Genomic DNA, 16,753 nt, shown 5'->3' on the forward strand with positions numbered 1-16,753 from the left:
ACTTAAATTTTACCTCTTTCTAGGATGCTGAAAGACAAGAAGAGCAGGAAGTGACATACACAGAATTTGATCAGAGGATCTTCAAACAAAAATTAGTCACTAAAGTATCCCAGATTCCAAGAGAGTGTGTCACAAATAACATTGAGTACATGGAACTCATGAAAAGATAAGCAGAAGACAAAGATTGTCTGCACCCTTACTTAGGCTCTCAAAGAAAGATGACTCAGCAAGTCTTCTGTGGAAGTCATAGCTCTTTCTCCAACAAATTCTGGTTGGTGCAGTCAAATATCAGGTGGTGTATGAAGACTGGGGTTTGTAACTTCATTATTCCAGTATGGTTCTGAATGTAGTTTTCCTTTACATAAAAAGCTAATGGTCTTCACTATGCACTGGACAGGAATCAGTTTCTATTGCTTAGTCCATGAGTCTCAATTTCAGTTCATTCATGCAGACCTCTACAATATAACTTGCTGTACTTTCTAGATTTACCTTACGCTGTAAGCATACTGAGAATCTCACAATTCCACATCAGCAAGAGGCTCATTCTTTTTACTAGTATAATACTAATGTACAATAATGTCATCCAATATAGTGGGACTCATGACAATCTTTATATGTAAATTTAATTTGATGATATTCATACCCAATTACCCTACATTGACTTTCTACCACTGCTGATGACATCCTCTCAGAAGCCCACTCTTAATATTGTTCCTCAACATATGTTGCTCGGTGTACTCCAGATGCTATTTGTTAAACCTTTCTCATACCAAGTATGTGTGCATGTTTTTAGAATATTGCAGTGTAGACTTTTCCACAGTTGACACATTTTCTAAGATGTGGTTTATGTAAGGCACGTCCTTCTCTCATCTTTCCATCAGTATGCTGTTGATCAGTTTGTTCCCTGAATTGAAACATTGTCATTTGGAAGAGAATTCATTAAGACTTGGCCTCAAGAGATGGCTAAGAAGTTAAGAGCACTGACTTTTCTTCCAAAAGTTCTGAATTCAATTCCCAGCAACTACATGGTGGCTCATAAACATCTATGACAAGATCTGGTACTCTCTTTTGGTGTGTTGGCACATGCATGCAGAATACTATATAAATACATACATACATACATACATACATACATACATACATATACATATACATAAATACATAAATAAATAAATAAATCTTTTTTAAAAGACTTGGGAAGGAAAAAACCTTACAAGTCTCAGGAACATCCAGAATCACATAAGATTGACATTGGTCCTCCATAAAGAGTAATAACAATACTTGCTGCTAGCAAGCCATGCAGAGCTGCCAGAGGCCACATTGGATAATATCAAACAGATCCTAGACCAGGGAGTGAGGATTGAGAAGTAAAAGAACAGAAATAAGAAACAGAGACAAGAATTAGTCAGAAACACAGGATAGGCTCGAGAGGACCTGCAGTCAATACCACACAACACCTCAGCTTTATTCACTAGTTCAATTTATACAGATCTCAGGCATGAGGAAAACACAGCAGAAGGTGATTCTCAGGAGATAATGTGGACATTCTCATGGGAAAAGTGGTGTAATCTCAACCAACTCTCAGCCTTGAGGCCACAGTGTACTTTTTCTGATAGTCTGAAGACCTTGAGTTTATACTTGGCAGAACATCTCGCTTAAGCATGGTCTCAGCGATCTATGTGATTCTTATTCTAGAGCAGAGAGCACAAGAGCAATGCTTATGGACAGAGAGCCTTTATCAATGGATCCCAAAACAGGTGCTTCAGGATCATCAACCATGCTTGCATGGGATGTTCATTGTGCAGCTACCTTTGAGTTACCCATGCTCCCATAATCATGTCCTCTTTCACGGTTCTGTAAATAATACTAATAAATAAATAACTCATAACTTCACTAAAATAGACCTTTATTGGTAGTTGATCATTTATTAGAACTGTCTTTGTTGCTCTATCTTGGATCAACAGATGTTTGCTCATGTGTCCCCAGAAAAAGTCTCTACAAAATAAGTTCTAGGATAGTCAGAACCACACAAAGAAACCTTGTCCCCCGCCCAAAAAAAGTTTATCCAATCAAAACTGATACCAAATTGTGCCATCCAGAGGGTCTGGGAGTATTGCAACAGAACTGAGAGGTAAGTTTTTGTGCTTTTAACTTCACAGTTCAGAAGACTCACCAACAAGACACACATGGACAAGCCATGAGCCCAAAAATATGCTACCTCCCCCACCTGTTAAAATAAGATTGACATATTGGGATGGATAGTAACTCAAGGTTTAAGGATGGACTCACCCACTTGTGCCAACACCTTCTGTACTAGGAAAAAGCCTGGAAAGAAAAACTCATGATAGATGATCCACATCTGTGTCAGAGCTCTGTACATTAGAATCAGAGTCCACTTAGTTAAGATGAACCCATGCACCATCATCTATCATGAAACCCATGTTTTCTGCTGTGGACAAACCTAGCCACCAGGTGATACTTCACCCTGCTATTCCATGCCTTTAATTCCCATCAGGACTCACAAGCAATTACCAGGTTAGGGACATGGACAGCATAGTGCCTGGTGATTCAGCTGACAAGAGACAGAACAAAAGTTACAGGATGTCCTAAGAGATTTGAAGCATCTTCCTGACCACAGCATGAAAAGCTTACCAACAGAGCACATCCGCCCTTACCCTCACTTTTATCAAGTTTTTTGAGACTGTTTTTCTGTAGTCCTGACTATCCTGAAACACATCTTGTACACAATATTTGCTTCAAATTCAATGATGCACCTGCCTTTGCTTTCCAAGTGTTTGGAATAATGGTGCGTATTACTATCATTGGGTTTCAAGAGAGATCACCCCATTTACCATGGTCTAGAGGAGTGTAGCTTAGTGGAAAATTTTCAGACTTTAGTTCTTCAGCCACAGAATTTGACTAAAACTGGGTTGCATCTTTGGCCCAAACCCTCTTTTTCAGAATGTTCTGATTTGATTACTGTACTAAAACTTTTGGTTAACTTTGTTGCTTTTTAAGTATGAGTGCCAATGATTCCTCTGGTGTTGTGTGTAACATGTTCAGTAAGTATTATTCACATTATAACAGCAATCCTAATGCGCCAATCAAAATTATCATGCTGTTTTTAATCCAGTGTCAAGCTATTTTCCCCAGCATTTTTCTTGAGATTCCAGAGAATAATTAAAGCTTTTTTAATGTATTAATTTCTTTTTATATATAATACATTTATTTTATTACACATGTATAAAACAAAATACATACAGCAGGGAGAACCATGTGACAATCGTGAGAATAATGAGTTCTATACATGTTGCATTCATAGTGAATTGGCCATCTGCATTAATCTTCTTTGAAGTAAGTGTCTTTCCTGTCTTGTTGGGTCTAAATTTCTGAATGAAATTCCATATATATCCTATCTCAACTCTAATAACTTAACTTATTTATCTTGATCTAAAACGAACTTACCCCCTAGCCAAATAAACTTGGTTGTAAAACTATACTATCTTGTCTTTAATGCCCCTCAGAGACTTGCGAAGGAATAAAACTTAAATATCTGAGTGAACCAGCAGCACAGGTTAGCAGCTTCCAAAATGTACAAATTGACTTAAGACAGTTTATTTCCTGACCAGTCACCCAACACACTATATAACATTGGAGCCTCATCTTCAGCTTTCTGGCCTAATATCTCTGCGAGACTTGTTCGCAGGGCAGGAACTGTTAAGGACTTGCTTATCCTGACTTGGCAGAGTGTGGCCATTGACTCTGCCTGCATCTAAGTTGCCCATTTTTAGGCAGATTCTGTTTGTGGTAGGAACAAAGACATTTTGCCCAGTGGCTGGTTTGCCACCTTTGAAGCCAGGTCTATAAGGAGGCCCTTTGATGTTCATCGTCTTCCTTGAGGTCGACTAGGTGTTGTCAGGAGTTAACTTGTCTTGCTGTCAAGGAAAATTTAGGATTGTAAGAACAACTTTAAATGCCATATTCTGTGTGTCTCCGAGGCTTTTGAAGACCTTATTTGACTATTTTACCACATATATCGATAGAGTCATTTCTATCTGTTATACTTAGGATATACATATTCTTGTGTTAAAAATCTGCCAAGTATTTGACATGCTCATGTTTTGTATCAATATACTAAATTCTATAGCGATGACTTAGACATAACCTTCATTATAAGTAACAATTAAGGCCTTGAGTTAAAGAGAAGGTTCAATCATCTAGCTTTTGTTCTATTCTCCCTCTATCTTCCTAAATCTCCTTTTCTTTCTTTTCAGCTCCCATCTCCTTGCCTACATATGCAAGATAAAGAGAGACACTCCTGTGTTTCCCCTAATCTTTTCTCTGTATAAGACCAATAATGATGTATGACCACCTCCCGATGAGAATAAGCATTTGTAGATCAAGCGAGCAAACAGCAACCTATACAAACCCCGCCTTTGAGGGAATGCAGCATCATTCTCTTAAGGTTTCTTCAGGTTGAATTGGGGTGAATAATACCTTGGAATGGGCCCCCTAAAATTGGAGAGAATGGCTAAACAATCTAGTGATTGCATTTGGTTCAGTTTTTAAATGTTGAGAGATTCCAGGTTTAGTAGGAGATTGAAACGGTGGTCCAAATTAGATCAGAAGTTTTCTATGATGTTTTCCCAGAAGCTGTCCAAATCTGATGGGTAAAAGCAACAGATCTAGCCAATGGACAGGACGTTCTTCACAGTTGAATGAAGAGTGGGGTCTAACTTTCACACAAACTCTGGCGCCTCATATTTGACCACGTCCCCAGGATGGGGAGGCCTGGTGGCACTCAGAAGAAGGATGGCAGGCTACCAAGAAGAGACTTGACACCCTATGAGGATATACAGGGGGAGGAGGTCCCCCTCAGTCACAGCCATAGGGAAGGGGAGTAAGGTGAAATGGGAGGGAGGGAGGAATGGGAAGATATAAGGGATGGTATAAGAATTTAGATGTAATATGTATAAATTAATAAAATATATATTTAAAAAGAAAATGATAAACTTTGCAAAGTAGAGTGAATAAGGAGTTAAGGAAATCTTGAGACCATTTAGAAGCTTCAGGGAAGGACAGCAGGCTACCAAGAAGAGACTTGAGACCTTATGAGCGTATACAGGGGGAGGAGGTCCCCCTCAGTCACAGTCATAGAGGAGGGGAATGAGGGGAAAATGGAGGGAGGGAGGAATGGGAGGATAAAAGGGATGCAATAACAATTGACATGTAATATGAATAAATTAATAAAATATATTTTTAAAAAGAAGAAATGTGAAAAAAGAAGTTTCAGATGAGTTTATAACCTTAAGTCAGTTACATTTTCAAAGTTAGCCTACTGTCAATGATTGGGTCATTGTGTAAAATGTATTAATGAAATAAGTACAAGAATATGACCAAAAAAAATAGTAACAGAATCATCTGGTGCTGGAACTAGGGCGATGCAGGATGTCTGTGTCCTTATTCATAATAGCCAGTGTCAAGTTTTAATTAGTTAATTTCCCAAGTGATTGGTTATGCAGTAATTTAACATAATAAAATCTGACTGTATTAAAAAGTCAAAGAAAGTAAACATTAGATTCACATGAAAAATGATCTAGCATTACAATTATTTTCAAAAATTTATTTCCAATTATCTGCATGTCTGTGGGAGTATGTGCATGTGAGAACTGATACCTGGTAATGACAGAAGTCACAGAAAGGTGTGAGTCTGGTGTGGCCATTGGGATCCCCTGCAACTGCAGAACACATACTTATCATCAGAATAATCTCTCCAGCCCTATACACTTACTATTATTTTTTTAAAAAACAAGATATATTTATTGTGTTTTGCTATTTTACTTAATTGTTAAATGGTTGACATAGAAATAGCTGAGCATGTTTAATATGTACAATTTGACTAGTTGTTTTTGAAGCTTTTCATACATTTTTATTTTACAAGGCTGGTCCCTGACTCTATAACACTTGCTTTTTGTTTCAGTGGGACATATTTAATACATGACAACAAACATACATTTTTTAAAAACCTAGGATCAATTTTTAGAAGAATCTGTCAGAGGCCAAGATGCTGCAAGCCACTGCAAAGAAATAGGTACAAACTGGGAACTGTGATGCACATCTGTAATCCCAGAACTCAGGAGGCAAAGGCAGAAGATCACTATGGGTTCAAAGTCAGCCTGATCTATAAAAGGAGTCCAGGAGTCCAGGACAGCCAAGGCTACACAGAAAAAACTTGTCTCAAAAAACCAGAAAGAGAGAGAGAGAGAGAGAGAGAGAGAGAGAGAGAGAGACAGAGACAGAGACAGAGACAGAGACAGAGACAGAGACAGAGAGACAGAGAGAGAGACAGAGAGAGAGAGACAGAGAGAGAGACAGAGAGAGAGAGAGTTGAAACAGATTAAATTATTGGCTGCACAAACATTGAGTGAAGTATGTATATATAATATTTATTATCTTTTGTCTATTATTATAGATTTACAATTTGTAGCACATATATATATACATATATATGTAACTCTACATTTTTAAAGTTAAATTTTGTAATAATAAATGTTTTCAAACAAATTATAACTATACCATACCTCCTTACCTTTTTTTATTTGATTTGGTCAACTATTTATTTATTTTTATTTATTTTTTATTTTTTTCTCCTTTATTAATTTATTCTTGTTACATCTCAATGGTTATCCCATTCCTTGTATCCTCCCATTCTTCCCTCCCTCCCATTTTCCCCTTATTCCCCTCCCCTATGACTGTTCCTGAGGGGGATTACCTCCCCCTGTATATGTTCATAGGATATCAAGTCTCTTCTTGGTAACCTGCTGTCCTTCCTCTGAGTGCCACCAGGTCTTCCCCTCCAGGGGACATGGTCAAAGGTGAGGCACCAGAGTATGTGAGAAAGTCATATCCCACTCTCCACTCTACTGTGGAGAGTGTTCTGTCCATTGGCTAGATCTGGGTAGGGGTTTAAAGTTTACCACCTGTATTGTCCTTGGCTGGTGCCTTAGTTTGAGCGGGATCCCTGGGCCCAAATCTGCCTATCATAATGTTCTACTTGTAGGCTTCTAGGACCCTCTGGATCCTTCTACTTTGCCATTCTCCCATGATTCTCTCATCTAGAGTCCCACTAGAATGTCCTCCCCTCTGTCTCAGTTTCCTGGTAAGTGAAGGCTTTCGTAGGACATGCCCCTTGGGCTAATATGCAGATATAAGTGAGTATATACCTTTACTCCTCTCAATCTGTCCCATATAGAGTTTCTGTTTTCTCTCAAATTCATATTTATCTTTAGTTACATTTTATATATACATATATATTCCTAAAGATATAATACAACCTGATTAATATGTATAATATTATTTATATGTATATAATTTTAGTGCTGATCGTACTACTATAAAATACAACTTCACAGCAAACTTACTGTTCCTCTGTTTTTGTTTGCTTGTTCATTTGGTTTTTTCCTAAATTTGTATTTTATTTAAAATAGTATCTTCATACAAGATAGCTTAATTACGGTTGTACCTTCTCCAACTCCTCCCAATTCTTCTACCCTTCCATTCAGATCCCATGTCTACCTGTATCTTCTTAGAAGAAAAAACAGGTGTCTTAGGAGATAATAATAAAATACAATACAATAAGATAAAACAAAATCAAACCAATTAGAATAGGAGAAAACAAATAGAGAGAAGTAAAAAGACAATGAAAAGCACATGAAATAAATATAGACACAATGACACATACATTTGCACCCACATGAATCCCATAGAAATACAAAACTGGAAGCCATAATATATAAATAAGGTTTTATAAGGTTAAAAACAAAACAAAAGATAAAGAACCATCAAGGGTGCTGCTATAAAATAGTTGAGCAAATGTCCTTGTTGTATGGTGGAGCACCTTTCAGGTATATGGCCAGGAGTGGTTTGGCTGGGTCTTGAGGTAGCACTATTACCAATTTTCTGAGAAAGTACCACATCCATTTCCAAAGTGGTTGTACAAGTTAGCACTCCCACCAGCAATAGAAGAGTGTTCTACCTTCTCCACATCCTCACCAGCATGTGTTAGCAATTGAGTTTTTTTATCTTAGCCATTCTGATGGAATCTCAGAACCATTTTGATTTGCTTTTCCCTGATAACTAAGGACACTGAGCATTTCTTTAGTTGTTTCTCTACCCTTCGATGATCCTCTATTGAGAGTTCCATGTTTAGTTCTGTATCTCATTTTTAATGGGATTATCTGATTTGGTGTTGTCTAATTTCCCTAGTTCTTTATATATTTTGGATAATAGCCCTTTCTTGGATGTAGGGTAGGTGAAGATATTCTCCCAGTCTGTAGGTTGTCATTTTGTCTGGTTCATAGTGCCCTTTGCCTTACAGAAGCTTTTCAGTTTCATGAGGTCTCATTTATTAATTGTTGATCTTAGAGCCTGAGCTATTGGTGTTCTCTGTTCAAGAAGTTGTCTCCTGTGCCAATGTGTTCCAGGTTCTTCCCCACTTTTTCTTCTAACAGATTTAGTGTGTCTGGTTTTATGTTGAGGTCTTTCATCCACTTAGAGTTTAGTTTTGTGCACAGTGATAAATATGGATCTATTTGCATTTTTCTACATATGGACATCCACATGTCCTCTGAAAGACTCCACCCAGTGGAGGATCAGAAACAAATACTGGGACTCCCTACTGGACTTTAGGTGGAGAACTGAGAGACAGGCATGGAATAGTGAGGTGTGGAAGGACACAGAGGGTTCAAGAGCCCCACAAGGAGACCATCAAAGCTGGTAGATATGGAACCAGGGGAACTGCATAAACTGTTGCACCAACCAAGGACAATGTATGCTGTAACCTAGACCTCCCTGTTCAGACCTAGGCAATAAACAGCTCATTGTGAGGAAAGTTAGGACTGCCTCTAACATAAACTATGTTGCCCTATACCCCTCCCCAATTTGATCACTTTATTTTGGTAAGGAGGTCCGGTGGGCACACAGAGGAAAGGGAAGCAGGCTATCCTGATGAGGCCTGAAGGACTGTGGTCATATGGTGGGGGAGGAGGCCTCGTTCTGTCAGCGGTCTGGGGGAGGGGAAGAAGGGAGGGTGGGGATGGGAAGATACAAGTGAGGAGTTAACAATTGAGACATAATCTGAACAGATTATAATACAATAAAATTAACAAAACACTTCGGCAATCTTTGTTCATGTGACCTAGCCTTTTGGAGACCAGGCCTAAAAGAAATCAGGATCCAGAGGGTCCAAGAAACCTACAAGTAGAACATTATGATAGGCAGATTTGGGCACAGGGGTCCCGCTCAAACTAAGGCACCAGCCAAGGGCAATACAGGCGGTAAACTTTAAACCCCTACCCAGATCTAGCCAATGGCCAGAACATTCTCCACAGTTGAGTGGAGAGTGGGATATGACTTTCTCACGTACTCTGGTGCCTCATATTTGACCATGTCCCCTGGAGGGGAAGACCTGGTGGCACTCAGAGGAAGGACAGCAGGTTACCAAGAAGAGACTTGATACCCTATGAGCATATACAGGGGGAGGAAATCCTCCTCAGGAACAGTCATAGGGGAGGCGAATAAGAGGAAAATGGGAGGGAGGGAAGAATGGGAGGATACAAGGGATGGGATAACCATTGAGATGTAACAAGAATAAATTAATAAAACATTTTAAAAAACCAAAGTGTCAAATGTTGCCTCTTGCAACAGAGCTACTTGGTAGAAGAGCCCCTTTCAAGTTCCTATTGGAGGCTGCTGGCATTTTGTTTTAATGTTATTGCTCTGCTCTTTGGGTTTTAAATATTTTCATGAAAATATTTTATTCTGTTTGTGGACTGGCTTTCAAGTTCATCTTTATCTTTACACATGTTTATGCATCTACATATATTCCTAAACATATAAGTACATTGTGACTCATTTGTATAATATGATTTTTACATGTATAATTTTAGTGCTGACCATAAGTACAATGTGACTAATTTGTATAATATGATTTTTATGTGTATAATTTTCGTGCTGACCACATTCTTAGGAGATGCAATCTAATGGCAAACTTGCTGTTCCTCTGGCTCTTACAATCTATTTTCTCCTTTCTGCGTGATTAGATTGACTCTTGAGTGCAGGAGTTGTGTTGTAGATGGATCAGCTAGAGCTGGGAACCACAAAATCACCCACTCTGTATTTTTTTACAGGTTTCTATTTTTCTAATGTTGTTTCTCTGAGATTAATAGAATCTTGAGTTTTTTCTTTTCTTTATTTTTATGAAAAAGAAAAAAGTGTTGCACTTACATCTGGGTCCAAGAAGAAATTGTGTGTGTTTTTTTTTAATATCTGTTTATATTGTGATGGAATTTGTGTGGGTATTGCATTGCATTTCTAGGATCCTGCTTTTGGTAAGATGTTCATTTTTACTGTGAATCTTACTGATCCACAATCATGGCATGTCATTCCATCTTTTCAAATATCTTCAATTTCTTCTTCAAAGAAGGTTTTATCATATGAGCCTTTCACTTTCTTGCTTAGAGATGCTCAAAGATACTTTATATTACTTGAGGCTACTCTGAAAGGTGTTGTTTCCATTATTTCTTTCTCAGTCCATGTGTACTTTGTTTATAAGTGGGCTCCAGATTTTTGTAAGTTAATTTTTTATCCATCTACTTTGCAGAAAGAGTTTAAAAGGTGTAGCAATTTCCCTGTGTAATTTTTCAGGTCACTTATGTATCTTAACCTATCATCTACAAATGAAGAAGCATTTAATTCTCCCTGCAACTTTTATCGCTTTCATCTCCTTCATTTGTCTTAGTGCTCTAGCTAAGACCTTACGTACTACATTGAATTGCTATGAAGAAAGGCTGTGTTTGCCTTTTTTCCCTGAATTTATTAAAATTGCTTTGCATTTCTCTCCATTTAAATTGGCATTGTCCTTTGGCTTGCACCAAAATGCCCTTTAATGTATATGTACTTCTCTTGTGGCCCCAAACTCTCCAGGACTTTTATTGTGAAATGGCATTGGGTTTTTCCCACAGGCCTCTTCTGCAACTAACGTTTGACCATATGGCTTTCCTGGTCCATTATATTGGGAATCACATATTATAGATATGTAAAAGTATCTCTGCTTCTTCAGATTGAGACTACATGATCATAGTGGATGATTTTTTGATGTGTTCTTGGATTCCAGGGCTTGTTTTTTGTTTTTGTTTTGTTCTGTATTTTTGTACCTTATTGTCATCTATCTGTCTCTCTGTCTAACTATCATTTATCTAATTCTCTATTATCTATTTAGATATCACTCATCTATCACACACTTATAGTTATTATCTATCAATTAATCATTGTTTTTATGTCCTCCACATTTCATTAACTCAACTAACCTATCATCACCTACATACTTGTGTTTTATTAATCTATCTTTCAGCCATCTAGTTGTCACCTATCTTTATTCTATCTATCATGTATATTTGTCTGTGTCTCTATATGTCTGCCTGTCATTTCCTTTATACATATATATATATATATATATATATATATATATATATATATATGTATCTGTAAGACTAGCCAATGGTCAGAACATTCTCCACAGTAGAGTGGAGAGTGGGGTATGACTTTCTCAAGTACTCTGGTGCCTCACATTTTACCATGTCCCCTGAATGGGGAGGCCTGGTGGCACTCAGAGGAAGGACAGCAGGCTACCAAGAAGAGACTTGATACCCTATGAGCATATACAGGGGAAGGAAGTCCCCCTCAGGAACAGTCATAGGGGAGGGGAATAAGGGGAAAATGGGAGGGAGGGAGGAATGGGAGGATACAAGGGATGGGATAACCATTGAGATGTAACAAGAATAAATTAATTTAAAAAGGAATAATAATAATTAATAATAATAATAATAATAATAATAATAATAATAATAATTTATCCTAAAAAAAAAGACATTTTCTCAAAATAAGGAAGTCTTGAGGGTCCCTGTTATGTTTTCAGTCCCTCAGTCTTCTATTCCAGAATCCCAAAGTCACCATGAAATTTAGGTAGCATGTCTTGGGTTGAATAGATGTAAGCAAACACCACACTCAAGATTCAGGTATAGCCAACTCATCAGAATGCTAGGGAGATTAGATTATACATGGCTGTCACTAAAATTAGCTAGTCTCCACGTTAAAAGAGGGCCTTGCTTTGGGGGCAGACTTGTCATACTTGCTAACCCCATTTCATTTCACAACTTACAAAAACACAGGAAGTTGGTGTCCTGTGGGGACATAATGTTGATATATGTTCCGTTTAGTTAGTTTCCTGATCATGTGTGTTCACAACAGCAGATATTTATGATAGAAAAGGACCCAATGGAAATGTGAGGTCTGAATTTCTGACCACACATCTCTATATCTGTAATTGCAAAAGCAAAAGCAAATGTTTCTTTTAAAAAAACACACTTAGTTCTCTATGCTTTTGAGTGAAGTCTTAGAAGAGACAAAGAAAACTTTGTATATTTGAAACATGAAAGGAAGGTTTTCCTCAGAGAATGTCTAGTGGTGCTCACATTCCTGTTTCTCTTTTCACCTTGAATTTTATTTTAGTTTTTCCTGGCAGGGTTTATTATGCAGCCCAGTTTACCTCACACCTCACTTATGAAGCACAGACTGGACTCAAACTGGGTTTCTTCTTCAGCCAGCCAAGTGCTGAAAATAGAGGTGTGCACAACCACACTTGTCTTTAAGCATTTTTATTGTTAAGGGAGAAAAAGGTTTATTTGACTCACAGGTATATCGTTGTGGGTGAATCAAAGAAAGATTAACTACAGACAGACATTTGATCACATTGCACCCATAGTTGAAAAGAAGATATCAAGGATCAGCTTCACTATAACATAGTTCAGGATGACTTGCTTAGGCAATGGCACCACGCTCTAAATAGTGGATGTGACTCCTCATACCAATTAATCTAAACTAGAATATTTATCCCCAAACATGTCCATAGGCCAGTTCTGTCTAATTCCCACAACACGCTTTCAGGGTTTTTTAAAGTGATTCTAGATTATCACAAAATGATATTTAAAATTAAAAATGACACTAGCAGAAAAACAAATACAGAACTACCATTTACCAGCACCTAAAATATAGAGAAACAAGTCTCATGAGTTTATCCAGTTACATTATTTTTTAAATATATATTTTATTAATTTATTCATGTTACATCTAAATTGTTATGCCATCCCTTATATTCTCCCATTCCTCTCTCCCTCCCTCCCATTTTCCCCTTACTTCCTTTCCCTCTCACTGTGACTGAGGAATTGAACCCGGGTCCTTTGGAAGACCAGTCAGTGCTCTCAATTGCTGAGCCATCCCTCCACCTGCTAATTTAAAATAAAACTTCTAATTCTGTGGAGGTAGTTTTTGTTTTGGTTTGGTTTGGTTGGTTTGGTTTTTGTTGTTGTTGTTGTTGTTGTTGTTGTTTTATAAATATATATTTATATTATCACACATATATGGTAGTTTTATTTTTAATATATTTTATTAATTTATTCATATTACATCTAAATTGTTAGCCCATCCCTTGTATCCTCCCATTCCTCCCTCCATCCCATTTTCCCCTTACTCCCTTTCCCTATCACTGTGACTAAGGGGGACCTCCTCCTCCTCTGTATGATCTTAGGGTATCAAGTCTCTTCTTAGTAGCCTGCTATCCTTCCTCTAAGTGCCACCAGGCCTCCCCATCCAGGGGATGTGGTCAAATATGGGGCACCAGAGTTCCTGTGAAAGTCAGTCCCCACTCTCCACTCCACTGTGGAGAATGTCCTGTCCATTGGCTAGATCTGGGTAGGGGTTTGAAGTTTTCTGAATGTATTGTCCTTGGCTGGTGCCATAGTTTGAGCAGGACCCCAGGGCCCAGATCTGCCCATCATAATGTTCTCCTTGTAGGTTTCTAGGACCCTCTGGATGCTTCTATTTTGCCATTCTTCCATGCTTCTCTCACCTAGAGTCCCAATAGGATGTCCTCCCCTCTGTCCCAGTTTCATAGTAGGTGAAGACTTTCATGGCACATGCCCCTTGGGCTAGTGTGCAGATATAAGTGAGTATAAACCATTTGACTCTTTCTGCTTCTGGGTTAACTCACTCAGTATGATCAGTTCTAGTTCAATCCATTTGTCCACAACTTTCAGGAATTCCTTGTTTTTAATAGCTGAATAGTATTCCATAGTGTAAATGTACCACAATGTCTTTATCCATTCTTCTACTGATGGACACTTAGGCTGTTTCCATGTTCTGGCTATTATGAATAAGGCTGCTATGAACATGGTTGAGCAAATTTTCTTGTTGTGTGCTGGAGCATCTTCTGGGTATATTCCAAAGAGTGGAATAGCTGGGTCTTGAGGAAGCCCTATTCCCAGTTTTTTGAGATAGCACCAGATAGGCTTCCAAAGTGGCTGTACTAGTTTGCATTCCCACCAGCAATGAAGGAGTGTTCCTCTCGCTCCACATCCTCACCAGGATGTGGTGTCACTTGAATTTTTGATCTTAGCCATTCTGATGGGTGTAAGATGGAATCTCAGAGTTGTTTTGATTTGCATTTCCCTGGTGACTAAGGAGGTTGAGCATTTCTTTAAGTGTTTCTCAACCATTTGATATTCCTTTGTTGAGAATTCTCTGTTTAGTTCCAAGCCCCATTTCTCATTTGGGTTATTTGGTTTGGTGATGTTTAATTTCTTGAGTTTTTTATATATTTTGGATATTAGACTTTGTCAGATGTAGGGTTGGTGAAGATCTTTTCCCAGTCTGTAGGCTGTCACTTTGTTCTGTTGACAGTGTCTCCTGCCTTACAGAAGCTTCTCAGCCTCATGAGGTCCCATTTATTAATTGTTGACATTAAGGCCTGGGCTGTTGGTGTTCTGTTCAGGAAGTTGTCTCCTGTGCTAATGTGTCCCAGGCTTTTCCCACTTTTTCTTCTAACTGACTTAGTGTCTCTCTTTTTATGTTGAGGTCTTTGATCCACTTGGATTTGAGTTTTGTGCATGTTGACAAATATGGGTCCAATTGCATTTTTTTACACATAGACATCCAGTTAGACCAGCACCATTTGTTGAAGATGCTATTGTTTTTCCATTGAATAGATTTGGCTTCTTTGTCAAAAATCAAGGGACCATATGTGTGTGGATTCATATCTGGGTGTTCTATTCTATTCCACTGATCAACCAGCCTGTTGCTGTGCCAGTACCACACTGTTTTAATTACTGTTGCTTTATAGTACAGCTTGAGATCAGGTATGGAGATTCCTCCAGAGCACCTTTTATTGTACAAGATTGTTTTAGCAATTCTGGGTTTTTTGTTTTTCCATATGAGGTTCAAAATTGAACTTTCAATATCTTTAAAAATTGTGTAGGTATTTTGATAGGGGTTGCATTGAATCTGTAGATTGCTTTTGGTAAGATAGCCATTTTTACTAAGTTAATTTTCCTGATCCATGAGCAAGGAAGATCGTTCCATCTTTTCATGTCATCTTCAATCTCTCTTTCTTCAGAGTTTTGAAAATTTTTTCAAACAAGTCCTTCACTTGCTTGGTTAGAGTAACTCCTAAATATTTTATATTGCTGTGGCTAACAAGAAGGGTGTGGTTTTCCTAATTTCTTCCTCCACATGCTTGTCATTTGTGTTTAGGAAGAGTGCTGACTTTTTTGAGTTAATTTTGTATCCAGCCAATTTTCCTGTCATTTTAATGTTGGTGGCTGTTGTGGTTTTGTGTGTTTCTCTTCCTTTGGTTTTGCTACGATGGAGTTATTTATTTCCTGTGTTTTCTTGAGTGTAACTAACCTCAATTGGTTGGAGTTTTCCTTCCAGTATCTTCTGTACGGCTCTGTGCATAGATATTGTTTAAATTTGGTTTTGTCATAGAATATCTTGTTTTTTCCATCTGTGGTAGGTGAAAGTTTTCCTTGGTATACTAGGCTGTGGTGGCATCTGCAGTTTCTTAGGGTATGCAAGACATTGGGCAAGGCCCTTCTGGCTTTTAGAATATCTGTTGAGAAGTTGGGTGTAATTCTGATAAGTTAACCTTTATATGTTACTGGGCCTTTTTTACCTTGCAGCTTTTAATATTCTTTCTTTGTTCTGTATATTATTTTTTCTGGTCCAATCTATTTAGTGTTCTATAAACTTCTTTAGGTTGGGGAAGTTTTCCCAGTGATGTTTTCAGGATATTTCTGGACCTTGGATTTGGGAATCTTCTCCTTCTTCTACTCCTATTATTCCTAGGTTTGGTATTTTAATAGTGTCCCAGATTTCCTGGGTGTTTTCTGTCAGAAACATTTTAGACTTAACATTGACTAATTCATCAATTTCTCCTTTCATATCATCTATGCCTGCAACTCTCTTCCATATCATGAATTTTTTTAGTGATTCTTTCATCTGTCCTAGGTTTTCCATCTCCAGGATTCCCTCAATTTGTGTTTTCTTTATTGCTTCTAGTTTCATTTTTCACATCTTAAACAGTTTTATTCAGTTTCTTCACCTGTTTGATTGTATTTCTTTAAGGAATTTATTTTTTTTTCTTTAATGGCCTCTATCATCTTTATAAGATTGGGTTTAAGGGCATTTTATTGTAATTAAATAATGTTAGGATAGTCAGGACTTGCTGTGGTAGGATAGCTAGACTCTGATAGTGACATATTTTCCCGGCTCTTGATTATTGTGCTCTATTTCTGGCCCTTAGCTATCTGGTTGTCCCTGATGCAGGCTTCTAAGAAGCAAGTAGAGTTGTGGGCTTGAAAAA

At 37.9% G+C, this 16,753-nt stretch overlaps 1 protein-coding gene across 1 annotated transcript in view; it reads left to right on the forward strand.

Moving 5' to 3' along the window:
* The window catches only part of LOC311590899 (uncharacterized protein), a gene marked incomplete at its 3' end in the record, with an annotated part of 79,310 nt that extends 79,140 nt beyond the window's left edge, over positions 1–170 (forward strand). Inside the window, exon 19 of the mRNA XM_084770194.1 lies at positions 24–170. Coding sequence (XP_084626320.1) covers positions 24–170 — 147 coding nt within the window. The remainder of the gene's footprint in view (positions 1–23) is intronic.
* Positions 171–16,753: the final 16,583 nt, after the last annotated feature.

The sequence above is a fragment of the Acomys minous genome (genome assembly GCF_964271855.1).
Source record: "Acomys minous genome assembly, chromosome: 20".
Taxonomy (NCBI): Eukaryota; Metazoa; Chordata; class Mammalia; order Rodentia; family Muridae; genus Acomys; species Acomys minous.